The 27,958-nt window shown below is 32.5% G+C and overlaps 2 protein-coding genes across 2 annotated transcripts; both read right to left on the bottom strand.

Moving 5' to 3' along the window:
- Nucleotides 1-331: 331 nt before the first annotated feature.
- LOC131600393 (ultraviolet-B receptor UVR8-like) lies at nucleotides 332-3,071 on the bottom strand. The gene is made up of 5 exons (XM_058872558.1): nucleotides 2,590-3,071; nucleotides 2,321-2,482; nucleotides 2,167-2,202; nucleotides 1,743-1,906; nucleotides 332-1,561 (listed from the first exon to the last, which is right to left on the bottom strand). The coding sequence occupies exons 1-5, from the start codon at nucleotides 2,672-2,674 to the stop codon at nucleotides 584-586; spliced, it is 1,425 nt and encodes a 474-aa protein (XP_058728541.1). The 5' UTR covers nucleotides 2,675-3,071; the 3' UTR covers nucleotides 332-583.
- Nucleotides 3,072-10,619: 7,548 nt separating this feature from the next.
- Nucleotides 10,620-21,041, bottom strand: LOC131596081 (LEAF RUST 10 DISEASE-RESISTANCE LOCUS RECEPTOR-LIKE PROTEIN KINASE-like 2.4). The gene is made up of 5 exons (XM_058868639.1): nucleotides 20,181-21,041; nucleotides 19,966-20,118; nucleotides 19,804-19,836; nucleotides 14,004-14,027; nucleotides 10,620-12,408 (listed from the first exon to the last, which is right to left on the bottom strand). Exons 1-5 carry the CDS (start codon nucleotides 20,860-20,862, stop codon nucleotides 11,159-11,161), a joined length of 2,142 nt encoding a protein of 713 aa, XP_058724622.1. The 5' UTR covers nucleotides 20,863-21,041; the 3' UTR covers nucleotides 10,620-11,158.
- Nucleotides 21,042-27,958: the final 6,917 nt, after the last annotated feature.

The raw sequence follows: 27,958 nt of genomic DNA, 5'->3' as shown, positions 1-27,958 counted from the left end.
TATTAATGTTTAGATGACATAATTTGACTAATACATGTATATAAAAAAATATTTTATATTGTAAATATACAAATTAAATTTTCATAAATTTAGTATTTACTTTAATTTTTATAAAATTATATTGAATATTGTTTAACTCGAGAGACTGTTGTTTGATATCCAACAATATTCAGATATCTATGTCTTGTGTTAGGTTTAAAAATTTAAAGTATGACGATCCGGTCTTTTTAAGGTATGTTAAAAAAATTGGTTGAGAGAAGAGAATTCTTGTATCTTGTAAAAGATATTGTCTTAGTTAAACAATCTCTAAAAGATACTAGCCATTAAACAATTGTTAAACAAATAAAGGAGCAAGTGATTATGCAACAAAAGGATCAACACAGCAGCATAATATATCAAACCAGAATTTACATAATATTTGTGAACAATTTGTATTCAATTTTTGTGCATGACTCAATCACCCAATAGAAACTAGATACAACAAATAATCAGGCCATCAGTTTTTTGTCTTGTATGTGCAATACTTTGATAACAATGGTGCAATCTTCACTTTTATATACACTATTGACATGTAATTAATTGCTCATATGTTTTCTGTTACTCCTTCAGTCTTTTTCTTTCCCTTTTCTTGCTCACGCGAACTCGACGGTTCCTCTAATTTGAAACTAAAATCTTCCACCAATGGAGGCCATAGCACTAAGGTAGAAGTGTAACAATCCATTACCTTACCATTTCCAAGAACTCCACTTCTTCCTCTTCCCAAAGACCAAACCTTATAACCCTCTCGTGCAACAATAACAGTATGAGCCGCGCCACAGGCGACTTGAACCGGTTCTAAAAATGTGTCCTCACAAGGATTTCTTACAGCAAGCGGGGAAAGAGCGTCACTTGAATATTCACCAACAACTCGCGCATCCGGATATAGTCCAAGCCCCTTCTCCATTCCCCACGACCAAACATCCCCGTCAGACGAAACAACACAAGTATGAAACAAACCACAGTCAACAGAAACAAGGTTCACAAATTGTGGCAATTCTTGAACAGGTTCAGGAATTGATGTACTTTGTATTGTTCCATGACCAAGTTGTCCATTATCACCAAGACCAAATGTCCAACACACACTTTCTAATTCTAACGCGTCATTCGGCTTTTTTTTCCTACGAGTTAACAAAGCAGTGTGAAAAGCACCACATGCTATTTCATAAATTGACCAATGAGAATTCTGATCAAATGTTTTTACCATTTCTGGATTTGGTCTATTCTCTTCATCACCCAAACCTAACTGACCATGGTTGTTGTTACCCCAAGAGTAACAAATGAGATCATCTTGTTCATCATTGTATGATTCTCCAACACTAACCAGTGCTATAATGTGTTCATTTCCACATGCAACTTTTACTACTATGTGACCATGGAAATCCCAAACCGGCGTTGGAGTGAAATTGCTTACTATTGAGAATATACCATCTTTGCTTTGATTAGGACAGTTTCCCCACATCCATAGAGCTCCAAGATTGTCAATAGAAAGTGACATCATTCCTCCTGCTTTGACCGAAATTATCTAGCGCGGAGAGGAGTGAAAAGATGAGAACACATTAGTCAGATACATAATGTTGCGCAGTTACATATCTCGATCGTTCGATCTAAATTGATATCATGTTGTCGTACACTAACCTAAACACTAAACAAAAACAAAATTTGCTTTAAACATAGTATATATAGTATAGTATAGTATAGTATACCTTTAGTGGTGGTTTCGCTTCTGCTTCTTCTAACACTAAGGTTGAAGAATCTGGGGGATGCAACTCAAGAAACTTGTTCAACAAGCAAGGAACAACAGAATAATATCCATCTGTGTATTTTGGATTGTGGGAATCCTCTTCATTGATGATACCAAGTTGACCATCCATACAATAGTCAAGGAAGTAGATAAACAAAACACATAGTTGAGAAAACTTTTTTTTGTTAGTTAACTAAGTGATAAATAATCATTAAAAACTCACACACAACCGTGAGTACCAGGGTTTGAAATCTGGTGATAACGTCCAACCTAACAATATCGACTTCTGTCAGTTGAGCTAGATGAGAAAACTTTTAAAAACTAAGAACAAGACATTTTTGTAATAGGACTCAACCTAGAGATTTAAGCATACTAATTAAGGATACATAAATTGTAACCCCAGCACCAAACAGATCCATCATCTGTTAACACAAAAATAGTACTATAAACAATTAGATTATGAGGAATCTTCAAATTTCAATTAGAAAACTTAACTACTTAAAATTCATATTTATGATATAAGAGAAAATTGTATGGAACCTGCAAGAGCTAGACTATGATATGCACCAGCAGCAATTCCAACTATTCTAACCGAGTTTTTTGATTCAAACGCGATTTGAGCTGGAAATAGTTGGTCTTGTTCTGAACCCAAACCGAGTCTTCCAAATGTTCCTCTTCCCCATGAATATACACGCCCATCCTCTACACTCATAAACACACACACACACATGATAGAAAGCTGGTTAAAATAGAGTGGCACGAAGAAGGAAACTAAGAGCCATCACCAAAATCGAAAGCTGGTTAGTTACCAGTGAGAAGGAGAGTATGTGCTTCCCCTGCAGCGATGGCAGATACTGTAAAAGGTGAGTTGCCGGAGCTGGTCACATCTTCCATTATCGTTGAGGTTGAAACGAAAAAATGGATAAAGGAGATAAACCAGTTGTTCTATAGGATTTTGTAGAATGGTAAAGAACTAAGAATAGCTAAGATTTGAACATATACAACTTCATGCAAAATATCCACTACTTGACCAATACCATGCCATTTTCTATTTAAAAAGTTTCATTCTCTCTTAATTTGGCATGTTGGTCAACTTCAGTTATTCCCTTTGCGCTGTATTATTGTAATACAATGGATAATATACAAGAAATTTAATAACATCCACCTGTGCCTTGTTTGAAAATTATAGATGCCACATTGCAATTTTAATTCATTTTTCAAAAGAATCCGTGTTAGTAATAGGTATAATGGTCCTCTCACTTATAAAATATTCAACCACCTCTTTAATTTATAAGCAATGTGAGACTTACACAACTCACACTTATTTTTCAACAATCTCTCAAGTGTGAGTTCATCCACTATAAATATAAAAATGGAACGATAAAAATAATGTAACATGGAAAATATCGGTTATGTACATATCTTGAAAGCAATTGACAGCTTATATTTTTAATTAAGTTTCGTTTTCAATCAAAACACCTGTTGTCACAAGACTCTAGTATAATGTTTGATGTCTATTATGATTGCTGACTATCACTCTTCTGTCTCCATCTCCAATATGGTCATAGTATTATTCAGATGTATATGGTTGAACAACTAACTTCTTTTATCAAAGACTATTTTACGTACAATTATCAAATTAAGAACCATTTGTTTTGGTAGGTAATTACAAAATGTAATTCAACAAATATATTGGTGAGTTCTTTGATGTAATTATGGGAAAGGAACGTCATAGAAATTTTAAATTTAGAGCTTTTAAATGAATGAGATGCTATAATGATGTGTTGATGTGAAATATTTCCTACATTAGCCTAATGTTCTGGAAATATGATTTAGATAAGACCCTAAAATTATAATGTTGCTGGCTGCCTACGTATTCTAAATTGATTTTTTCAAAGAACTACATTTTACGTCTCTATTTTTTAAATCTGTTGTTTTTGTAATGCATCGTCTTGAATTAAAATTCATCCAATGATTGAGACTAGATTACCACCAATATAACAAACGGGAAAATTAATCAAATCAATATTACACTGGTTTGAAGGGAACTGCATTTTGATTTCTTAAGAAATGTCTTGAGATTATTAATCAATATTTTAATGTAGATAAACATAAATGTAAGGGTGGCAACAATTTACGCCCGTCCCGCAAAAGCCCGTGAAAAAATGAGACGGGGGCGGACATATTTGAGAGTGCAGGTCTAAAACCTTACTCCACCCCGCCCTTGCGGACAGTGAAAGTCCGCGGGCATGGAACATTTTAGGCCTAAAAATAGTAAAATTATATAAAAAACCTTATGACTACAAAAGCCCGCAAAAAAACAGGGGGGGCGGGTGGGCACATTAAAGGGAGCGGGCCTAAAACTTTGCCCCGTCCTGCAAAACGGGCTTTTCTCCGCGGGTCGGGCCCGTTTTGCCACCTCTACATAAATGGTCTTAAAAATATGTAAAGTGGATTGGATGGGCATAATAATTCAAACGCATTGTATAAGCTTCTGGATGCAAATTGGTGTGAACAGCTTATCAAATAAGCACTTTTAGAAGCTAGAAATTGGTTTTATCGAGGCCGTAACCGGTTACAAGAAATAGCATAACTGGTACAGCAGGTGTTTTCAACTTCTAAATTTCTGTTTGAGTAGGCGTAACCGGTAACAACATTTGCGTTAACCGGTTACGAGCCCGAGTTTGAGTTGTTTAGCTTTTTTTAAAGTTGTTTTGTATTCTACTTGTTTTAGATAGCCTGTATAAATATCTTTCAATTAAAACATTTATCGTTAATGTCAACCTCATCTCTCTCTCTCTCTCTCTCTTATTTTCTCACATCTTCTGTAGTTACTATTTTTTTCCTCCATTGATTCACCTAAATACTTTGTCTAAGTTCTAACAAAGTGGAGTTGATTGAAAAAGCGAGTTAGTTTGAATTTTTTATTGATTAGAAAAAGTGGTTTTTGATTATATTTGATTTAGTTCCAAAATGGATTGGACTTTTATAGTTTTGGGCTTTTGGCTTAAAGAGCAAGTTAACCTATGTCATACCCCAAAATTTGCCCATCACATTTTTATACTCAAGCTCATTTGAATATCAAAGGCTCGAGACTTGACTGAATGCGCACTCTCCTAAACAACAACTCTCAAACTAGGGTTTTGATCTTTTTAAAGTAAGATCAACTTTTGATGCCTCAAATGGACTATGTGGCCTCTCATATGATTCAAAGAATCCTCACCTCAAGTTTCAAGCTCTGAATCCTAAGATTGCTCAATCAACAGCTCAAATGGTCAACAGTCGACTAGGTTGACCTAAAAGTCAACTGTGGCCAAAGTACAGTCAAAATTCCTGATTTTTGATCAACGTCCTCATTGTGAAGTATCATTCATCATTTGATCAAGGATTGATCATGATTCATCAAGGAAAGTTCAGAAATCAACATAACTCAAAGTTTTTAAATTAGGGTGTTTTGACCTAAAAGTCAACCCAACTTTGACCAGCCATAACTTTCACATGGAATATCAGAAATTTCCCATCCAAAGCTCATTTTTAAGGAAATTGAATTATCTACAAATTTATCTCTCACAAGACAAGGCTAAAAATGCTTGATTTGAGATATGTGACCCAATACATTACAGGTCCTTCTAGAAGCTCGCAAAAAGCAATTTTTAATCAAGAGCCATATCTTTAAGATAAAATCCTCAAATGCAAAAAAGCTTCCAATGTGGCTTGTAGAGGACATTTTGGGCTTTCCAAAAAGTTCTAGAACACTCTCATATCTTTAAAATTGAGTGAGACATGCCCTGTCAAAGTTGGACAATTTTGGGTGAAGAATGTGAAGCAAATAAGTTTCAAAATGAATTTTTTGCAAATGGGACCAAGTTTTTATGATCCAATCTTGTTTCTAAAGTCATGTAGAAGCTCCATGACCAAAGCCACGATTATTTGATTTTTATTATATTTTTATTGAATTTTTATTCATTAAAAGATAGTTTAAAAATCAAAATAATTAGAGGAAATACAAAAGATTTGATTTGGCTTTGATTTCCAATCATTCCCAATCATCCAAGGGCTGAATATTTGATACAAATTCGTGCTAAGTGAGATTAATGAGGGAAGATTAAGATTGAGACAAAATTGGAAGGTTTTCATAACATATTTCAATCAATTTTCCAATCATTGATTGAAAGGGATTTGGTCTGAGTTTGTTGCCCTAATCCACTCATATATAAATACACAAACCTACTAGATGACAAGAGGACGAAATTAGGGGAGGAGGAGAGCAAGAACTAGGGTTCCAAAACTACAAAAAATTAAAAGAAAGTGAGAAATCCTTATTCCTTGGTGCAACCATTTTCGAAGGCCAACAACCTTTCCATTCGTTTCCTCAGATGATTTAGAGCGAGTTTGAAGCAAATTATGATGGCCATAGCCCCTCAAACGTCCACGCACCATCTCACATATTTGCACATAACTTTAATTTTCCATAATTTATGTTTTATTGAGTTTCAATGTAAACTAACGGTATGAATAAGTTCCTGACACCATTTAGAAGAAGATTGAACCATTGATACGGAGTTTTGACGTCCCTAATAAGAGATGCCATTGTTAGGGTATGCAAGCTCCTTGTTTTTGTTTTCATGCTTATAGGTGTTCCCAGGCCAAACGAACACCACCATCATGCTCAAAAGGACTTTTTCAATCGATTCATGCCCTTGGTTATCGTTCATTCATCGTTATTTTTATTTTTGAAAATCGCAGGTTTTTGCTACTAATTATTTCGTGGTTAATTTCCGGATTTTTGTGGCTTTTTCTGTAGCTACGTGTGTGGGTCTCGATGCGCAGGTTTGTAGCGGAACCAAAGATGTTTCGTAGCTAATGCAGGGCTAGGATGGAGAAGAAAGTCATACATGGAATGGCATCAATGACTGGTCAACAAGGGCTCTCTCTCTCCGCCTCTGATTCGCTAGTCAGCACCACCTGGGCCCTACTTTGACCGCTGGTTTGAATTTTTCATTAATCCCTTTGTTGCATATTTATCTTATTCAAGGTATATCCTATACAATATGGCGCGCGCAGCTGGATGGCAGTGAGGTTATGTTGGACACCCCCAAGTCCTAGGTTCGACCCAGGCAGCTTGTAACATTTTTATCAATTGTTTAACTCTCTGATCCAGTGTAGCCAGCCAGTGAACACCCATGATGGACCTTCACGCCAGAGCTATTGGATCTTCTTAAGCTCGAGATCCTACGTCCCAGGGAAGATTCCCCACCGTAGACCCCCAGCGAAGAGCAACACCAGATCCAGCGCCCATGTTTTATTATTATTTATTTTTATAAAACTTGTTTATTCCTTGCTTTTTTGTTTCTTTTAAAACCCAATTATTTATAAATATTTTTTCTTTTAAAAATAAAACTTTGAGTTAGAATTAATTTAATTTAATTTTTAATAAAATTAGAATTAGTATTTAATTATTATTTTAGTTTAATTAATGTAATTTAAGATTTAATATTAGAGTTTTCTAACTAAATAATTTATTCAGAATTAATTAGTTGATTATTTAATTAATTTAATTAGGTTAGTTTAATAATTAGGTTATTTTGATAATTAAGTTTAGGTTAAATAATTTTTAGAATAATTTTATTTAAACAACTTAGGATTAATTTTAGGTTTTTTGTTTAGCCTTTAATCAAAACCATGTGACTATCAGTAATGTAAGAGTTGTCTATCAAACTGTGGATCAAACTGTAGGTTTAGGTTTTTACCCTCTTTTTAGCCATAAGGTTTTTTAACCCTGATTTTCCTAAACTGCATTTTTGTTCGCGAATTCTCTTCTCATCTCTCACTTCAGTGTATGTCGCATGTCTTTAATTATTTATTTGATTTTTGCCTTTATTTTAATGTTTGCCTTTATTTCAATTCTTGTCTTTATTTTAATGTTTGCCTTTATTTTCAAATTTTGCCTTTATTTTAATGTTTGCCTTTATTTCAATGTTTGCCTTTATTTTAATTTGTGCCTTTAATTTTGATTATCTATTTCATTTGAATTATTCGCATTATTATTGCTTGCTATTATTATGTACAAAGAGTTTTCTACCTTTCTTTCTGCCTTTTATTTTCTGTTACCCTTCAAGGGTTTTATTGTAGTAGTAATTAGGTTTATTTTTCTGCCTTTAATTTTCCCGCATCAACAGGTGTTTATTGTAATAGCGTAGGACTATTAAACTGTTTTACTTTTCTGTTGTGGTTAGTAAATAGGGAGTGCAAGATAAGTAATTAAAAGTAGCTCACTAATTCAAGATAAATATCTGAATCTAACACGTGATTGTTACACACACCCACCTTTAGGGTAATCTCTCTTACTGTTGTCTTTCGATCAGAATAGTCAAGTCCCTTCGAGCATAGGGACTCCTTAGCCTGTTGCCTTCGATAAAATCATCATAGTCCCTCGATATAAAGATCATAGTCCCTTCAAGTTGCCTACGATAAATATGATCTCGTCCCTCGACGTTGCCTCGATAAATGATGATCGTCCCTTCGAATACTAAGGAGTCTTTACATGTTGCCTAAATGACTATTATATCCTTCCCTTAGACTACCTGCCCTCTTTATGGTAGGGACAGTCTTATGGCGAACGATACTCTCGATAACCCTTTAACATACAATAAAAGGACTTCCTACCCTCCTATGGTATGGATAGCCCTGAAAAGCTAAAATAACATTTTTTTTATAATTTAAGGGTAGTTGCTATTAATTGCTTGGTCTTCTTCAAATTCAAATTCAAAACTCTTTTCCCACTCTTTTTTCAAATCAAATTCTAAAAGACTACGCTTATTTACAAGATAAAGTTCTTCTTCAAATCTTTTTCTATTCATACATTACATTTCAAACATTTTGAAAACAAAGTGAGCTAAGCAATTAAGAGCCCATGGATAACCATGGATACAAATGGTGTTTTAAACCTTCCCTTTATCATCCTTGAAAGTCCTAACTGAAGCATGGTTAGTTTGAAAGCATACTGTCACCAAAAAGGTATCCTGACTCCTTAAGATTTACCAAAAATGCTAAGTTGATATTTCGTTTTTACAAACATCACGTTTTTACAAATATCACGCTTTTACATCTCCTGTTTTAATGTTTTTCAAAAACTCAAGACAGACATATGCATTGCATTTCATGATTTTAATGTTTTAATGCTTTTTCATCATTTATAGTTATATATTTTTGCTTTTTTAGTAAGTATTGATAATTTTATTTAAGTTTAAGCATAACTATCATTTTAGATAGATAACGTTTTGAATGATAAAAGTTTTATTAGAATGTTATGTAATAGTTTTTAAAATTGAATAAACAAGTATTAAAAATAATAATATTTTAATTGACGGTTTAAAAAAATTGAAAAATAAAAACATTACATTACTTAAAGAGAATAATATTTATACATTGTTAGTGTAAAGTTATTTTACACATTCAACCAATAAAAAATCAACAAAATGTCATGTCATTAAAAGTTTTTTAAAAATAAAAGTGGAGTGTAATTAGATGTATGGTTGTGATTGGTTGACAGTGTAAAATTATTTTACACTGTCAGTGCATCACTTCTTTTCTCTTAATTAAAGTTAAAACAATTACCAATCAAAAATAAAAGATTAAAAAAATAGAAATGGCGACAGTTTGGACTGTCACAACTTCACATTTGAGTCAATTAAAAGAAGTTGCAATGAATCTTCCAAAACAAAATGTTAAATAAAATTGATGATGATTACAACTGTTGGAATAATCTTTTTGAAGGCATTTTAGAACCGTCACAATATATAATGGTGTTATAGTGACAGTTTTACAAACGGTCGCACAAAGAGGTTCTTGACAGAAGATTTTACAACATTTGATAAGTGGTTGCAACCTACAATTTGCTACGGTTAGAACAACCGTAACATACGAAAGAAACTGTCACATATTCAATTTTTTTTCTTGTAGAGTTATTAATTGATAATTTAATGGTAATTAAATGTAATAAGTAATTAGAGAGGCTAAAAAACTTTGGGAAGAACAAAATAGTTTAGGAATGTTTAGAGACTAAAAATTAATAGTGTCTCGTCGAGAGAAGAGTGAAAAATGTTTCTCAAAGCGATAGAATTACTGTTTATTCATAGATTATGGTCAAGTCAATTTCATCGAATGGATCTCCAATGTCCAAAATCATTCAATTAGAATGTGTAACGTGTCTTCAATGACACATAAGCACCTTAAAGTGCAAACCTAGTACGTCTAGACCATATGCCAGGGTCACGAGATCCACTAATATTCTAAACAATTCAAATGATTCAATTAAAATTTATTCATTTTTAAATTCTTTTGTTTGAATGGAGTATTAAAATAATTCATTATTAATTTTTTGGGGTCATTTTCATAAATTTTAAAATTTTTGGGCCAAATTTTAAATATGAAAAGTAGACACCAATTTGCAATTTTTGAAAATTTGAAGGGAATAGTTTATATCATTTGAAAATTATTAAGGACTTATTTGCATTAATTTTTGAAAACTTTAGGGATGAATTTGAAATTTGCATAAAATATGAAGTTCATCTTGCAAAATTTAAAAAATTAATAATTAATAATAAATAATTTAACAATCGCATTATTATAGTGAAGGAGCAATTTCAAATTTTCTACGAAAAATTTTAAATTGAACTCAAATAAAACATTTTACAAATTTACATTATTTTAATAATTCTCTATATTTTTTTAATCCAAACCATAAATTTTGTCAAATTATTTTAAATTTTCTCAAGAAATTATTTTCACTCATTAAAATATTTATTCAAACACACTTTTAGAGAATTTATCTAATCAAAATTTAATTTTCTTTTCTTACATTGCATGCAAGTCTTTATAGCCCTTCAAGACACTTAATTTCTTTCTATCCAATACAAAAACACCCTCAATTCACACATAAATTTAACATAAGACCTATTCCAAACATTAGCATGTAAGAGGTGAAAATTGGAGGTTATAGGCTCTACATTATATTTAACATAAATTATGTTATCTAATCCATCCATCTTTTTAAAGATGAAACAATTCCGGTTATTTTCTCTTTGTTTCCATTAAAAACATATACTATAATTATTAAGATATTAACATTTAAAGAGCTCTAAATAAAAAATTGGATCTAGTGACAAATCTACATATTAGACAAATGATTAGGTTATATATCATGGTGGAAAATATAAGTATTGATTATATACATATGCAATAATTATTTTTTAGTAACTAAAATCACAGATTCATATTTTATATTTAAAAAAACAAACAAAAATACATTGATTTATATATAGGCAATAAGACAACAAAACAACACAAATGCTAGACATATTTAATTACTTTGAATTATCATGCAGAAAACTTCAACAAAGGAGTGGTTGTGATTTCCTCAACATAACTAGTAGAACTAGTATATGATTCAGTTTCTTTTGAAGTGGTATCAAGACTTTCACGAATTGTTTCATGTGGATATAGTACAGGCTTTGGAGGCATTTCAATATTTTCAAGAACATTTTCAAGCATTTCTACTACTTTGTTCATTGAAGGACGATCAATAGGTTTCAATTGTATACACCAAAGTGCAACGATGAACATTTTCTTCAAAACATCGTTGAATTCCTCCATGATAAAGTCTTTAATTTCACTTTCTCTTTTTTGAACCAATTGATCATAAATCCAAAAGGGAAAGTAAAGTTCACTTGATTTCTCGGCATGTGAATTCAAATTTTTTCTTCTACTAGTTATTTCAATCAAAAGCATTCCAAAGCTATACACGTCGGCCTTATATGATATTCCCCCAATATTTTGATAGAACAATTCTGGAGCCATGTAGCCGATTGTTCCTCTTGCTGCTGTCAAAGTGGCTATACTATTGTCAATAGGATAGAGCTTTGCAAGACCAAAGTCTGAAACTTTTGGGATGAAATTTGCATCAAGAAGAATGTTATGAGGCTTAATATCAAAATGCAAAATTTGCATGTCACAACCTTGATGGAGATAAGAAATTCCACGTGCTACTCCGAGAGATATTTCATATACTTGGTTGTAAGTTAAAGATGTAGCTTCCTCTTTGTTGAAAATATATTTATCAAGAGAGCCATTGGGCATGTACTCATAGACAAGAGCACGTTTTGATCCTTCAACGCAAAATCCAATGAGACTTACAACATTTGAATGGTATATTCTTCCTAATGTTGCAACTTCACTTATGAAGTCTTGCCCATTAGTTTTTGATTTTATCTTCAACATCTTAATGGCTACAAATGGACCACTTATTAGGTTTCCTCTATAAACATCTCCATAACCTCCTTCACCCAATTTTACCTTGAAATTTTTTGTCATTTGTTTTATCTCTTTGTATGAATACCTTATTGGCACGAGAGTATTACCTTGTAGAAAATCTTCGATGTTCTCATATATTGATTCATGTCTTCTTCGATATGTATAGATCAACAATACAAAGAAAATTATGAAGCCCAATATAAATCTAGATCCAAGGTATGGCAAAATATACTTTCCTGTAACTATTCCTGCTCTATATAGCTTAATACTTGGCTTATAAATATTTAACTTTTTCAAGCCCGTCAACTCCCGAAGTCCTACAATACATATAATAGAATTGATATTTTGTAAAATTAAAGAATAGAAAATTATTATTAATAATAGTGACACAATATACATTATTTTATAATTTTCTTATGAAATTTAAATTGTGTTCCTTAAACCTTATTTGGATTGATAAAATGCATTGATATGTAAAGATATGAGATGTAATAAAATAAGGGAAAAACTAACATGTGTCATAAGGGCACAAGTTAACGAGATATTTATAGAAATATTTTCTTGAAATGCGTGTATTTAATAAATCGAAACTTTAAATATGATTTTATTGCATTTAATTACATTTAAACTTTTCTAATTATAGTATTCTTAACATGTGCCCTGAGGGCACATGTTAGCCTGACCCATAAAATAAATCTCTACACTTGCTACTATTTATTTCCCTCCAATTTAAGCGGTAAGAAAAAACCGGTTCTACTCCTTCATTAAATATTCAATTAATCTCTTATGCTACATTCATTCTTAAAATATCTAAACATAACTTTAAAATTACAATGTCAACCTCTTAATACCAAATTGACATTTTTTTAACTATATTAGAATTAATTAGTTTTTTTTTACATAAACACTACATTTTTACCTTCCAACAATTTTGACCTCTTTTCTATAAAAAAAAAACAATTTTGATCTCTTTTATTTTCTTTTGAACATATGTTTTTCTAATTCTCAAGTTTTTCAATTCAACCTATAGTATATATCAGTACTTTAAAATGTAGCAAATGTTGTCCCTACCACCAATTTTCAACCTAAACCTTTTAACTCTCATTTTCAGGAAAAATATTAATTAATATATTAGTTGTACACATTTGGCATGCGGTTTGGGGATGAATTTAGGAATATGAGTGAAAATGAAATTATAGGTTCAGCTCATCCATTAACAAAATAATAACAAGCTTTTGTCATTTAAAAAAAAAAATGGTATTATTTATGGCCTCTATATGGGGTGAAAATAGACTGTGCCGAGCTAGGCTTTGCCAAACCTAAGCCTGATCTGTCAAAAAAACTAAAGCTTAAGTCTGGTCTGTAGCCTGTCGTAGGCTTATTTTTTAGGCCTGAGTCTGGCCTTTTTGAAGGTCTGGTTAGCCTACATAAAAGCCTATTTGTTTTAGACATATCTAAATAAGCAATTAAAATAATGTTTAAATAAACTAACTAACTAAAAGAACTTATGAAAATGTTGTTCATCAGGTGTTTTCATCTTATTTTCACTAGTTCTTCAAGATAACCAAGTTTTATTAATGTATTTTAATTCAAAGTACAAAACATAACATAATGAAAATAAAAAAGTATTCATATTTATTTAAATAGGCCGGCCTGATAGGCTTAAAAGGCTTTTTTTAGGGTCTGAGACCTAGCCTTTTTAACTAAATAGGCTTATAAAAAAGCCTAAGCCTTTTCTTTCTAAAAATAATTTGTGGTCTGGCCTGAGCCTATATAGACTGGCCTGTAAGTCTCTGTTATCGGCCTGACCTATTTCCACTCCTACCTAGCCAGAAGAAAAAGAATAAAAACAATAATCACAATGTAAATTATAGCATTATCCAACAATAAAGGGATGTAATAGAAACCATACCTTCGTCGATGCCTGTAACGTAAGCTGCAAAAAGGAAAAAATAGAATGATGTTTTAGTTTCAAGATTATGGTGCAGTTGATTAAGTGGAAATAAATTCAAAATGCTAACAAATACACATTCATTGAAATGGGTGAGTAGAAATATTCACCCAAAATCATTTAGATGAAATGGTAATGAATCTTTTCTAACTTAATTGAATGTCATGGTTCGAATTCATATGTAAACATGTAACAATGTTAAATAGTTTGAAAAATATATCTATTTAAGATAAAATAAATAGAGATTCCTGCCATTTTTTTTATTGAAATATGTATCTTTATTAGCATCGTTTGGATCGTCTAGAGGAAATGTAATTAGTTCCCTATTCTCATGCCAAGTTAGAAGGAGACAAATATTTAAATTTTGAATTATAATTAAGATATAAGTTTCTATGTAGGGAGAACATGGAATTGAATTGGGTTTTCCTTTTATAGACCACTGTGGTTTCTTTTTGTTAAAAACATTGACTGTGTGAGTTGCCAATGTTTGTTCATGAAGGAGAAGTGTGGGGTTTGCTGTCAACATTGAAGTGGAGTATTGAGAAGAATAAATTATAATAAAAGTTAATTTTTAGCTAGAAATGTGTAATAATATGCTTGCAACTTATGACTTCAAGTGTTTAATAAACTATAATTATTTACTAGTAACTATGTTCACTAAGAAGAGAAAAGCGATATCTGTTATGACTTTATTTAAATCTCACCTTGCATTGCTGTTGCAGGTGAAATTTGTTGGGTTTAGTTGAAAACATATATGTTGAAAAAGTCTCACATCGTTTATTTTTCTTTACAAGATGCAGTGCAACAGTCAAAAACACTTTAAGCTTGCATTTGACTTTCTTTGTTCTCTTATGCTCTTGTATTAGAGTGTTGTGAGATGTAGTTAAATATTTGTTTTGGAAGATGTGAGTGTACTGGGGGCCTAGGTTATTTGAGGGTACATTATGTGTAGTAATAATTTTCACATAGTCTTATTCTCTAGTTGTCTATTGACAACGATTGTGGTTTTTCTACGATTTTGCAGTTTTCACGTTAATTTTCTTATGTTGTTATTTTGTTCCTGTTTTTCTCTATGTTCGTTATTTTCCCCATAAAATTGCAGTCACGTTCTCGTATGATATAATTTTTTAATGTTTTTATCATTGTAATTCTCTCACATTTGAGTTGTATTATGTTCACTTCATCTATTTAGTATTGTACTATTAAAACCTCTCATTATTCAATAATTATAATGTTGGTCCATGATCCTTTTTCTTATCCCAGCAAGTTGATTTTTGTCGTTTCATCAAGTGTTGCTTGAATCACAAGTTAGAACACTTAGATCAAGATTTTTAAGTGTTTGATTCGAATCATGTGTATTGTATGACTCGAAACACACAAGTTGTAAAAATTAGATTTTGCCTCAGTGTGATTTGACTGGAATCACCAGTTGAACTAGACTCGAATCACAAGGCAATGTGACTCGAATCATGGTTTATACTTGATTTGAATCACAACTTCAAAAATTCAATTTTCCACCTTAAATTTAGATAGTTGTTTCTTTGATCCAACACATGAGTAATGAGATATGAGTCATGAAGAAGTATCTCCAATAGCGATTCTTTTTCATGATGAAAATTTTGGTGAAACCCTAAGAAAAAATATGTCAACTTGTCTTTTCTTCTCTAGTGTGTATATTCCTAGAACCTAGTTTCTTTCACTTGTTTAAAGAACAACTTCTTGAACGTTAATCCATGTCAGATTGCATCTCTTTTTGTTACAGCTAGTGTATGTAAATTGTTATTTGACAAAAACCAGAGAAAGAGAGTTGATCAATCTATGTTTGAGAGAGACTAGTGGTCACTACTAGAAAAACCACTTTTTATAACAGCGATTTCACCTCACATATCAAAAAACAGAGGTAAAATTCCTGGATGCGCAATTTTTTCTTAAAAAAATATTTAATCTATTTCGTCTGTCATTGGTGAAAACCGAGGGGTAAACTAATTCAGTGTACATGCTTTAAATTCCAACAGTTTCAGTTGACATTTTTATTTCATTAAAAGTCGCTTCTTCCTGAATATTTTTTTAATATAAAAATAAGCCACTTTTCACCTCGACTTTGTTTTCGAACTAAAGGGTTATTTGTTTCTATGATATATATATATATATATATATATATATATATATATATATATATATATATATATATATATATATGAGAAATGCTATCAACACTCTCTTTTGAACACTTTCTCAAACACTCACTTTCTTATTGGTTGAAACATGTGTAGGTCCTACTGCTTTATGTGGGACCTATTTTCAAAATGAGGGGCCCACACATGTTTCAACCAATAAGAAAGTGAGTGCTTGAGAGAGTGTTCAAAAGAGAGAGTTGCTAGCACTCCTTATATATATATATATATATATATATATATATATATATATATATATATATATATATATATATATATATATATATATCTTAGCTTGTAGCATTTAGTTTCACTTGTCTAAAACAACAAAATCAAAACCCCAATGAAGATCCCTAAACAAGATAGCCCCAAACAACGAGAGCCATAAACACATATCATTCTCAATAGAAATATGATATGTGTTTAGGGCTCTCGTTTCTTCTTCAGATATCCAAAACAGTTTCCTTCACTTATTCTTCAGAGATCTGCTACGCCAGACATTACTACTCATGATGTTATTGCTCTGATTTAAACATATTTATATAATAGGTTTATTGATGTTGTTGTTGTTGAGACTTGTTATTGAGACCCTGAGTCCTATAGGTTTAATCTTGTTCTTGTTGTTGCTGTTTAAACAAAATTATATAATAGGTTCATTGATGTTGTTGTTGAGACCCTAAATTCTAGAAGTATAATCTTGTCGCCGTTTAAACAAATTTATGCTATAGGTTTATTGATGTTGTTGTTGTACTTTAGTTGAGAGATTTTTTTTTTTGTTTAGTTGTTCTACTTCCCAAAGTTATTAAAATATATATGTTGTAGTTTATTTGTTGTTTTTGAGTTTGAGATTGATATTAATATTGAGATTATGTTTTTTTGTGATTCTTTATGCAACTCTCATCTTGTTCCGTCGAGTTGAATTTATTATATCTAATGTCGATTGTTTGTTTTACTAGCCCCTCTTTAAACATATAACTTATTAAATTGATTTTTGAAATAATCATCTGAAAAAATCATGTTGTATTTGAAACTTATCTTACCCTGATTAATGATTTTCTAGCATTCTGCAACTCATCATTTATCTCATGCTTTTTTATAGATAAAATCTCTCTAACACTTCTAGTTTTCATTCAACCTTCTTCTATATTTGTTGATTTTTCAAATCATTAAATTTCATGATTTCATGAATGAATTAGTAGAAAAGAAAGTGTTGAATAAAGAATTTGAAATATTGAAGAGATTTTAACAATTAAAGAGCATGAGATGAATGATGAGTTACATGATGCTCGAAAATCACTGATTAGTGTAAGTTATTCTTCAAATAAAACACAATTGTTCATATAATTATTTTCCTAACCAATTTTGAAAAGTTATAAGTTCAGTTAGGATTTAGTGAAATAAACAATTCATATTAGATTTAATAAACTCAATCGTGTTTTACCTGTTAGTTGAATATCCAAACCGAGGTGAAAGGTGTTATACCCGTCGGTTGAATATAAAAATTGAGGGAAAAGGTGTTATACGAAGACTTGAAGCAGATTATTGTGGATAGCAATGCTATTGGATCAAGATCGTTGATGATCTCCTGTTTGTTAGCAGTTTAAGTATCTACATAAACGGAGAAAATTATCATGTGATAGTTTATTATATTCAAAATGCTTGTATCAAACTTATTAAATAGTGAAAGATCGTGACTATTTCCAGGTGGTTCTAACACAATTGAAGAGTGTAGTAGGCAAAGCGATGACGAACTCCGAACCATTATATATCTTTGTGTATCTTTTCGTTCTTCCCTTATCTCCTTTAATTTTCTACATTCATTACTATAGATAATGCATTATTTCATTATTGCATTATTGAATCATTTGTATGTCATTTAGATTATATCTTGCTTATTGTGATTTAATGTGTAAGCTTAGATATGTGATACATCAAACATATTTAATCATCATAAATCCAATAATGTCTTGAATGAATTTGTATGTTAAGTGTTTTTAAATCTCTTTGTTTAAAGAAGCTTTGGTTATCTAGTAATTGACTTGCATTAGAAAGAATCATGTCTTTAGTGGTATCTTGTAATGTTTTTGTTGGATCAATTCATTGAGATACTTCAAAGTTCTCTTAGTGTTATGTTTTGCATTTGCATATTTTAAAATCTCTAATTTTTTTATGGGACCTAAAATGTTTTTGAAATTGTCTACTTGGAGATAAGTCTATTCACCCCTTCTAGACTTATTTGTGTCCTTTTCTCACTCAAAAATGGACAACTATCAACGATCATGTGACCTACTCTAGTCATTCATCCATCCTCCCTCATCTCCTCTTCCAACTTGTAAGGTTGCGAAATGTGTTTTCAATGATTATTCAGAAGATGAGAACAATTATAAATTGTGGAAAATTGGGTCTGGGGAATCAAAGTTCATCATACGTTGATGTATTACTTGTAGTGAGATACATAAAGGGAGGAAGAGTAAAGACATTGAAATGAAGGTATAAAATATTATGGCGTATAATATTCAATTTGAGGTGAAAGTTTATACTAAGGGGATTAAGGATGAGGAAGAAGTAAAGACTCCTAATCCTATTACAAGTGAGAGAAATTTTATGGTGGTCTCTGATTGTCATTTGACTTGTGATAAGGTAAGGATAATAATAAGGATATATTTATGATGTTATCGGTTGTTATGATTTGAATATGGATGAAGGATTGAAGATGGTTGAACAACCATACATACATGTGGGCTTGCTAGACTACCTAAGTAGGAAAATGAGGTTGGATGCAAGTGGAATGTAAATGGCAAGATCAAGGTTTAAGTGTGGCTTGATCTTGATTAGGATTGTTGAATAATGATTCAACTATGGAGAAAGCATCAAGATGATTGAGGAGTAAATTGAAAACACCATCAATTTTGAGGCAAGGTTGAGATTTGTGTAAGTATGCTTAAAAGCTAAAGTGATCAAGGGGAGAACTTGTTCCAACACAATGGCCTTTTGGTCAAAAGTCAACAAAAATTAATAATTGATAAAGTCAATGTTGGTTGACTCTATCAACTGTTGATTTGGTCAACAATCTCTAGTTGACTTAGAGCATCTCCAATGGTGGTATTTTTCAATGAGTTCTCCAACTAGACATCAATATAATAATTAAATATTGAATCAAAATGTCATGTCATAGTAGAGTTGCATTGCAATGCAACTAGTAAAAAATTGTGGTACCCAATCAAATTAATTTATGAGGTAAAGTTGTGGGACCCATTTGAATTACACTAATAAAATAAATATTAAATAAATTATTTTGAGATGATATGGCTGGTGGTCCAAAGAACTCAAAAATGGGTTGCACCATTAGAGATGGTCTTAGTCATTGCTAAATGAGTTGACTAGTCAACTGTTCGATTGATATATAAGTGTTTTGAGTTAAATTACACATTGAATTTAAATATCTCACCATTAAGATTTTAGAATATTATAAATACGAGTTTCTTTAGTAAAGAAGACAAATGAAAAAGTTGGTTATTATATCTTAAAGAACTTTACTTAAATTAAACAAGAGTCTTATTGTATAAAAAAAGACAAAAGAACATTACCTAACATTTGGCGGACCTTGTCTGCCCAATATCCTGAAAATTACAATGGAAGAATAACTTAAAATTAAAAATAAGATAAAACAAAAAAGCATGCAATAAATACGAAAGAAAATAATATATTTCAAAAGTAGTACATATGTAACCTATTTGAATTTGCCTTACCGCAAGAGTCAAAACTACAAATAGTTTCGCTGCATTGAACCTCGTTGATGGTGTCATTGAGTAAGCATTCGTTACAAGGACAAGAGGCTTTCATCCATGAAATTTCAAATCCATATCTCAGTGCCTCGTGGATATCACTGTACGAAATGTTACCTGTAAATGCAGTGGTATTAAGACACGAAATAGAAAATCATATAATTAACACTTTCTTTTACCTATAATCTTGCTGTAGTCCCCGTACAGAACTGAACTTCCCCAGAAGGATGTGAGGGTAACAAGGTTAACACGACATTCAGGATCCAAAATTTCAAAGGGTGGGTCCCCAATAATAGCGTATGTGTCTTGACCCAAACATGAAGTGGCATCAACATAGTACTTATCCACAACCTTACTAGATGGACTTGTACATTTCATGTAAATTACTGGCATAGATAAATCATATTCATTGTAATGGCCTATATACGTTGACTTAGGAAAATCATATTCAACGATATTTTCCAGTACTGTAGAACTCGATCGATTTATACTGTATTGATATGAACTACTTTCTTTGGAAATAAACTGGCCGTATGATCCTTGAAAAGAGAAATTGTAGCGGTATAAGAAGAAGCGAGGGAGAGAGGAGCAATTGGTGGATTGAATGTTTGGGTCAACAACTCGGATTGTGTAATTCTTGTAATTGATTGATTCTACAAAATAGTAACCATCATACAAACTCAATACTGTAACGTTGTTCACACAATCCAACTCGTACTTACTGTTTCCACAGTGGGTTGGGTCTTGTTTTAGTCTGAAAGGATGAGTTATGTTTGTGATTTTTCCACAGGAGGAAGAAAAACAAGGTTGGGAGTTGGAATATGTTAGCTGTGGAAGAAGAAAAAACAAGAAGAAAAACATGGCTGGAATTTGGAGGAATATGCTAGTTGTTAAAGAGGTTTTGTTTTGAATGATGATCTAGAATTTTGGAGTATTTCTTAATACCATTCTCCCGGGTGGTAGGGAGTAGGGACCCCCTTATATTGAATTGTCAACTAAGAAAGTTTGAACAGTCTAGTCTCAATTAACGACCACATTATCTATAACATGTGAAGGTATGAACTCATAGTGTATGTCATTAAGATTAGACTACGAATATATCAAGCTGACTAAAAGACACATATAGCTAAACCTACATAAACTTTAGTTCAAAGCTTTTATTTTTTTTAATTAAAAAAGACTTAAGATATTTTGTATACTTATTTAACTAGAAAAACGTAGCCCATACCACTAAAACATTTTAAGTTTATCACTATGAATCATATTTTTTATTACTATTTTTATTATATTACAAAGAAATTTTTCAGAAAAATATTATTTTAAGTATTTTATCTTTTTATTGAATTTTTTTTGGATATCAAAATTTCAAAAAATCACTTAATTTTGAAACTATTTTAATTAAATTTTTATAAAAATCATTTTTAAAATACCACTTTTTGAGAAAATTGCGATTTTGATTATATTTTAGTCTTCAATAATATTTGTTTATGTTATCAGATGTCAAAAGTAATGTTTCAATTTAAAAAAATGAATATAAAAAAACTTGTAATATTTTAAAAAATACAAAAAAAATCCGCTTTTTAAAATCTGAAACAAACTGGCCCAATATTTTATGTTTTAAGTAAAGTTATAAATTTATGGGATAATAACTATTTCCCCCCCTGCCATATTAGTGAGGTTTGAAAAAAAACCCCGTAAAAAAAGTTTGGATTCCCACCATAACATTTCCACATCCATACATATTATTTCCACATCCATACATATTAGTCCCTCCACCCAACCAGTCAGCAGAATCTTTATTATTTTAATGTTTTTTTAGTTTTTTATTATTACACATGGATGAGTTGCTCACGTGGCATGATAATTCCACTAAGTGACAATAAAAAACTTGATTAGAGACTTACTACCCTTAATCTCAATCATCCACCCAAAAACTATTGTTCCCAAATTGTTAACCCTGGTCTTTTTGTGCGTTAAAAGATTTCTTTGTCTTGTTGTGCGTTTTCTGAACAGTTTTTATATTTCATGTGGTCCCAAACGAATATTGTGGTCCCTAATGCGATTTCTTTATGTTAAAATTCAGAAATGTCCACCATTAATGTTGTATTTCACCATGGGGGTCAATTTGTGCACGAATGTTTCATCTTCTACAAGGGTGGAGACAAAACTACTATTCACGAACAAGACCTGGATACTTGGAGCTACTTTGAAGTTGTTAGTTTAGTTAAATATTGGGGCATTGATGGTTTCAGACTATGGAGGAAGATCCCTGGTGTTGATGAGAGTTACTTCCACCTCACTAGTGACAAAGAAGCTTTGGAAATTGCCACACATTGTATCGATAACAACGTGGATGGTCATATATGGGTTGAACGCGATGTTGTGGACACCGTATGCAAGGTTTCTGTGCCAAATGTTTCCAACCTTATGCAAGAAACTGATGACACCAGCAGTGATGGTAGTGATGTTGAAGGTAAACTATTTGACGATAGTGAAGAAGAAAAAACAACATTAGGAAACGAAGGTTACGAGAAAGAAGAAACAACTCCGGAAGTTGATGCTGATTATGTTGAAGTGGAAGTTGACAGACCCACTGAGGGTAGAAATTGAAAGAAATATGTCCTAGTGATCTTATGATGTTGTAATGGAATTTGATATTTTGTTAGTGCCTCTTTTGGAACAATATATTTTGTAATGGATATGTTATTTTGTAATGCACATGTTAGTGTCTGTCTTGGCTATTTTGCAGTGCACATGTTAGTGACTCTTTTGGTCGTTAATTTGTAATGAGCAAATTGTGTTAAACCAACTATTATAAGTAAATTGTGTTAACTGTTATGAGCAAATTGTCTGCACTGTTATGAGCAAATTTGCAATGAGCAAAATATTTCAATGCCATTATTTTGGAACACTAATTTGTAGTGTCTGTAATGAGCAAATTTTGACTGATAAGGCCGCCAAAAATGAGCAAACTCTTTTTTAGAAAATGGCCTATAAAGTGTGTCTGTAATAGCTCTGTGATGGACTAAAAAATTGAGTATGTTATGGCCTGAAAAGTGAGTCTATTATTAACATATAAATTGAGTGTGTTAAGCCTCACAAACTGATATTCATCAAACCTGAAATGTACATAAACAATTTTGATACAATATATTTTAACATAAACAATTTTGATACAACATGTTTGAACATGTATTGAACATTTAAATTAAGTCTGATATGGCTCACTTTACAACCTTTGCATTTCACAATATTGATACAATAATTTTGTTACATTCTTCATAAACCTATAACATAGAACAACCCGTAACAAACAACAACTACTATCACAAATTTCACTACTTTCCTAGTGTGGTAAATAGTAATCTTCATGTCTTACATCTCCTTCGTGAGAACCGTGATTTGTTCAGCCACAGTCTCACACTTACATGACTGATCTTCCTTTGAAACATCCACTCCAAAATACTCATCATCCGATAGAAACAACTCATAATCCTCCTCTTTCTGCAAACACATAATACAATTACACTGCAAATAGTTGGAAATCGGTATAAGTAGAAGAAATTAAAAATTGGAAAAGCTAATGAATCTAACCCCCTAATGCTTGCACTTCTAGTATTTTCTCCCTGGGTTTGCTCTAGATTTAGAAATAAACATTTTCATAGGAAGAACGTGTCTGGGGTGGCAAAACGGGTCGTGGCCCGTCGGGCCGGCCCGCGCTCCCGCCAAAACATGGAGGGTTGGATTGAGATTTTAGGCCCGCCGTCCGCCTAAGCCCGCCCCCTAAAACCCGCCGCCCGCCTTTGCCCGCCCCGCCAAAGCTCGTCGTTCCGCCAAAATCTGCTCTTTTTTATTTAATTCTAGTATTTCTAATTCTTGATAATTTTATTTTAAACATTTATTTGTGAATATATGTAATATTTTTTAAGTAAAATTTGTTTAAAAGATACTTTATAAAAAATTATTCTAAAACAATGTGATAAATCTAATTAAAATGTAAAAAAGTATAATAATCTATTAAAAAATAATAAATAAATAAATAGGTGGGAAAGTCCGCCGCTCGCCAACCTGCCACCTTGGCAGGGTGGGCTAGGTTTTTATGCCCATTTTAACTTGGCGGGCATGCCCTCCATGCTATTTTTTTGGCGGGCATATGACGGGGCGGACCGCCCGCATTGCCACCCCTAATCGTGTCCACATTTGGGTCTTAGTCTTCCATTAGAGAGGATACTTGTGTTCGAGCTTTCTCCTATGAAGATGAAGAAGAAAAACAACGCCGGTTAAACAACAACTTCGAACGTCGGCTGTGGTTGTAGAAAGAAGAATATGAGTTTGTTGATGTAGAAGAATAAGATGAGTTTGTCGGTTGTGGTTGAAGAAAGAAGAAGATGAGTTTATTTAACCTAATTTGATTTTCATTTTTCAGATTGGGATTAAGGGTACACTTATAACTTAATCAAGTTTTTTACTATCACTCAGTGGAATTACCATGCCATGTGAGCAATTCATCCATGTGTAATAATACAAAACTAAAAAAAACATTAAAATAATAAAGATTCTGCTGACTGGTTGGGTGGAGGGACTAATATGTATGGATCTGGAAATGTTAGGTTGGGAATCCAAATCTTTTTTTTACGGGGGTGTTTCAAACCTCACTAATATGACAGGGGGAAAATAGCTATTATCCCAAAATTTATTAATCTCTTCGTACTTTCTTTTATTCATATTTAAACATATTGTTATTAACTATACTTTAAATATCATATTTTTTTATAGTCGGATTCTATAAAATATCATGTTAAATAACAAAATAAAGCTTAGTCATTTTGAAAAATTTATAAAAATAAGATGAAAAAATAAGTATTCATATGCGAAACAAAAAATTGATGACGTGGTGATGCAAAGCTCTCATGCAACGATGTAGACTTTTGGTGCAGTGAAGCGGAAGTGTGCTTGTAAGGTTAATACTCCAACACTCAAGTCAGTGAAGTCACAGATGTGAAATTTTGCTAAAGTGAATGAAATTGTATAAATTATGGCGCGTAGACAAATTTATATATGGTTGAAGGTTAAACCTCCTTTTGGTTGGCGCGACGTAAAGTATTGAAGAACGTTGGATTGCGTCCAATGGTTGATGATGAGCAAGAAACGTGGATATGGTGTGCAACATTCTAGCAAGAGTCTATTTATCCATCAGTCTTGAGTGAGGATGTTCTGGACAGAGCCTTAGGTGTTGGACCGGTTTGCTGGGCCGTTTGGCCGGCCCAAAATAGTTTCCTTCAAGTTTGGTTAGAATAGTAACTGAAGCATTAAGACCAACCACCAGACCATTAATCTCGGTTGCCTCGAAGTACCCGGGAAGGTCTCCACCTTAGAGACAAGATTGCAGACGTGCTAAGTCGGAGCAAGTGTACCAAATGCTTGTCTTGTAACTGAAATGTTACGCAATGTAACTTCTCCATGGCACAGACGTTGATCTTGAGTGGTTGATCGAGCTTTTTGGTATTATGTTAAATCTTAGTTGTAGATATGCAATCCATGGTTACTTCTAAAAAAGGTTGAGCGCCATTAGTTGTTATTTCGCTCCCTTTGCAATAAAGCCTCGTAATTTCATTTCTTCTTTTAATCTCTACTTGCAGGTGATCTTTAGTTGTTTCTTTCAAACTTTACTTTTGCTCGTGCAACATATATGTGTTTCTAGTGATTCTTTCTTTGTTTCTTCTATTAAAACCCTGCAGTTTTCTTGAGTTAACACCTTCTTTCTGCATCCTTTCAGATGTTTCTATTTAATTCTAGTTATGGCCAATATAGGAAACCCAAACATTGCTTTTATAGAATTGTCTAGTAAGGATGATATAAGTGACGCTTCTTCATGAATTGGAATGGTAAATCCAGTTATATTGTAAGTGTCTCCTTTAGATTTTATAGAAGTTAGTGATGGTTCTAACAATGTGGGTGATTCTGAGGAGGATGCTGAAGAGTCAGAAGATGCCAAAGATGTGGAGGACATTGAAATGGACGTGGAGGAAGATGAGGGAACTAACCTGTTTAGGATTGGAGTCAAGGAAGTTGGTTATGGCTTTGCTTTCCTCGAAATCCCCATGACAAACTCTGACACGGTAAAGGAGTACTAGAATGAATAGAAAGGTTGTGTTTATATTAAGGCCTTTAGGTGTCAATACAGTCGGGATTCGGGTGATTATAAGGTTAGGTGATTGATTGGGTCTCAACCTTGTTCCGAAACTCACGATTAAATTTTTTTGCTTGTTGACAATGATGAGGAGATGGTACGGAGGGGACAACGTGATCTCAAGATTTTTGCTAACGTAGACTAGAACCCATGGATGGAACAAGACGTCTTGCGTACCACATCTATCTTCAATGAGGCATGCAAGATTAATAATGCCCATCAAGATGTAGGCATGTCTTCTGATTGGATGATCTCCAACAGTGAAGCATGGGTACTCCGTTTTAGGTAAAGTACCGGTACAGGGTACATACCGGATACTGGTACGCGTACGGTACGCACCAAAGCCGTACCAATTTTTTTATTTTTTGTTTTACTTTGGTACACCAACTGGTACACGTACCCAAAAAAAATTTTATTTTAATTTTTTTGGATAACATAATTTGGGTTTAAGTAAAAATTAGATTATTTATTTATAAATAAAAAACCGAAAGAAAAATTAAGAAATAGGCTCATTGAAAAGAAATTGGAGCACGTATGGATTCATTCACTCATTGAAAAGGAATAGGCTCAATCCAAAAAGAGATGAGGATTTAATTTTTGTTCATACAAATTTTCGTCCTTTCAAGAAAGAGTAAGATTTATAATGAAGTAGTAACAAAAATATGAGATATTGGTGGAAATTAATTGAATCTATTTGATGGAGCTGATATTCTTGAAGTTGTGAGATATATTTAAACAAATTATTTTTTAATTTTATTATTTTATCGTTATTTAAATAATATAATTGTTTAGTTATTTTTATAATTGTTTTTTTAAAGCATTATACTAACGTACCAGTATCTTAGTTTTTCTAAAAATGTCGTACCACGTACCAGTACCCGTACCGGTAGAGTTGTCAAATGGGCCGGCCCGACCCAGCCCGCTTCGGTCCGGTGGGCCAACGTGTTTTAATGGGCTGGCCCGGCCCAGCCCAATTGCTAAATGGGCCACATAAAATGAGCCCGACCCATTTTTTAAAGGCCCGTGCCGCCCGATGGGCCAGCCCGACCCATATTTCAATATTATAATTTTAATTTTATAAAAAGGATGTAATGGATAAATGCAATACAACATAAGTAGAGAGTCATTATAAACGATATAAGTGATGTTTAAAATATTTATCCATAAATATATATTAATACCACAAAATCATCCATGTAAAAGTATAAAGTAACTTAATATTATCACCAATACTTATCAAATTTTCTCTACATCTCACAACCATTTCCTTGATCCTCTTTAACTTTTCTTTATGACTTGAGAACACATTTATGAAATCATATCTTATCTCAATCTTTTTTCTCCAAAATTTACCAAAATCTTTTTTTAATGGGCCAACCCGAAGCCCGCTTGGCCCGGCCCGGTCCAGCCCATAAAAAACATAGGCCCGGTGGACTGACCCAAAAAGACAGGGTCATATTTTTTTAAGGTATTTTGCGGCCCGGCCCGCGCTAAATTGTAGGGCTTATGGGCCGGCCCAATGGGCCGAGCCCATTTTGACAGCTCTACGTACCGGTACGGTACCTATGCAGCACAGATCTCCAATGTAGTGTCGGATAAAAGGTTATGCAACCACTTTGGCGGGTGTACGTTGCCCTTCCATGAGTGCTTGTTTTCCATGATGAGATCCAAGTTTTCTTTCAATGAATTCAAAGTTAGGGTTATAAACCATTTGAAAATCATGCTCTCGCAACTACACGCGGTGATTTTGGCTCATAAGTATTGGAA

Source organism: Vicia villosa, linkage group LG4, assembly GCF_029867415.1.
Source record: "Vicia villosa cultivar HV-30 ecotype Madison, WI linkage group LG4, Vvil1.0, whole genome shotgun sequence".
Taxonomy (NCBI): Eukaryota; Viridiplantae; Streptophyta; class Magnoliopsida; order Fabales; family Fabaceae; genus Vicia; species Vicia villosa.
This window is presented reverse-complemented; position numbering and strand designations above follow the sequence as displayed.

What these genes read in the sequence shown, in the direction of transcription:
- LOC131600393 (XM_058872558.1), bottom strand. Translation starts at nt 2,674, where the DNA reads ATGGAAGATGTGACCAGCTCCGGCAACTCACCTTTTACAGTATCTGCC. An exon ending in ACATACTCTCCTTCTCACTG is followed by an intron (nt 2,483 to 2,589) that starts GTAACTAACCAG and finishes TTATGAGTGTAG; the next exon opens with AGGATGGGCGTGTATATTCA. An exon ending in TCATAGTCTAGCTCTTGCAG is followed by an intron (nt 2,203 to 2,320) that starts GTTCCATACAAT and finishes TTGTGTTAACAG; the next exon opens with ATGATGGATCTGTTTGGTGC.
- LOC131596081 (XM_058868639.1), bottom strand. Translation starts at nt 20,862, where the DNA reads ATGTTTTTCTTCTTGTTTTTTCTTCTTCCACAGCTAACATATTCCAAC. An exon ending in TTGTAGTTTTGACTCTTGCG is followed by an intron (nt 19,837 to 19,965) that starts GTAAGGCAAATT and finishes TGTAATTTTCAG; the next exon opens with GATATTGGGCAGACAAGGTC. An exon ending in CAAGGTCCGCCAAATGTTAG is followed by an intron (nt 14,028 to 19,803) that starts GTAATGTTCTTT and finishes TCCTTTTTGCAG; the next exon opens with CTTACGTTACAGGCATCGAC.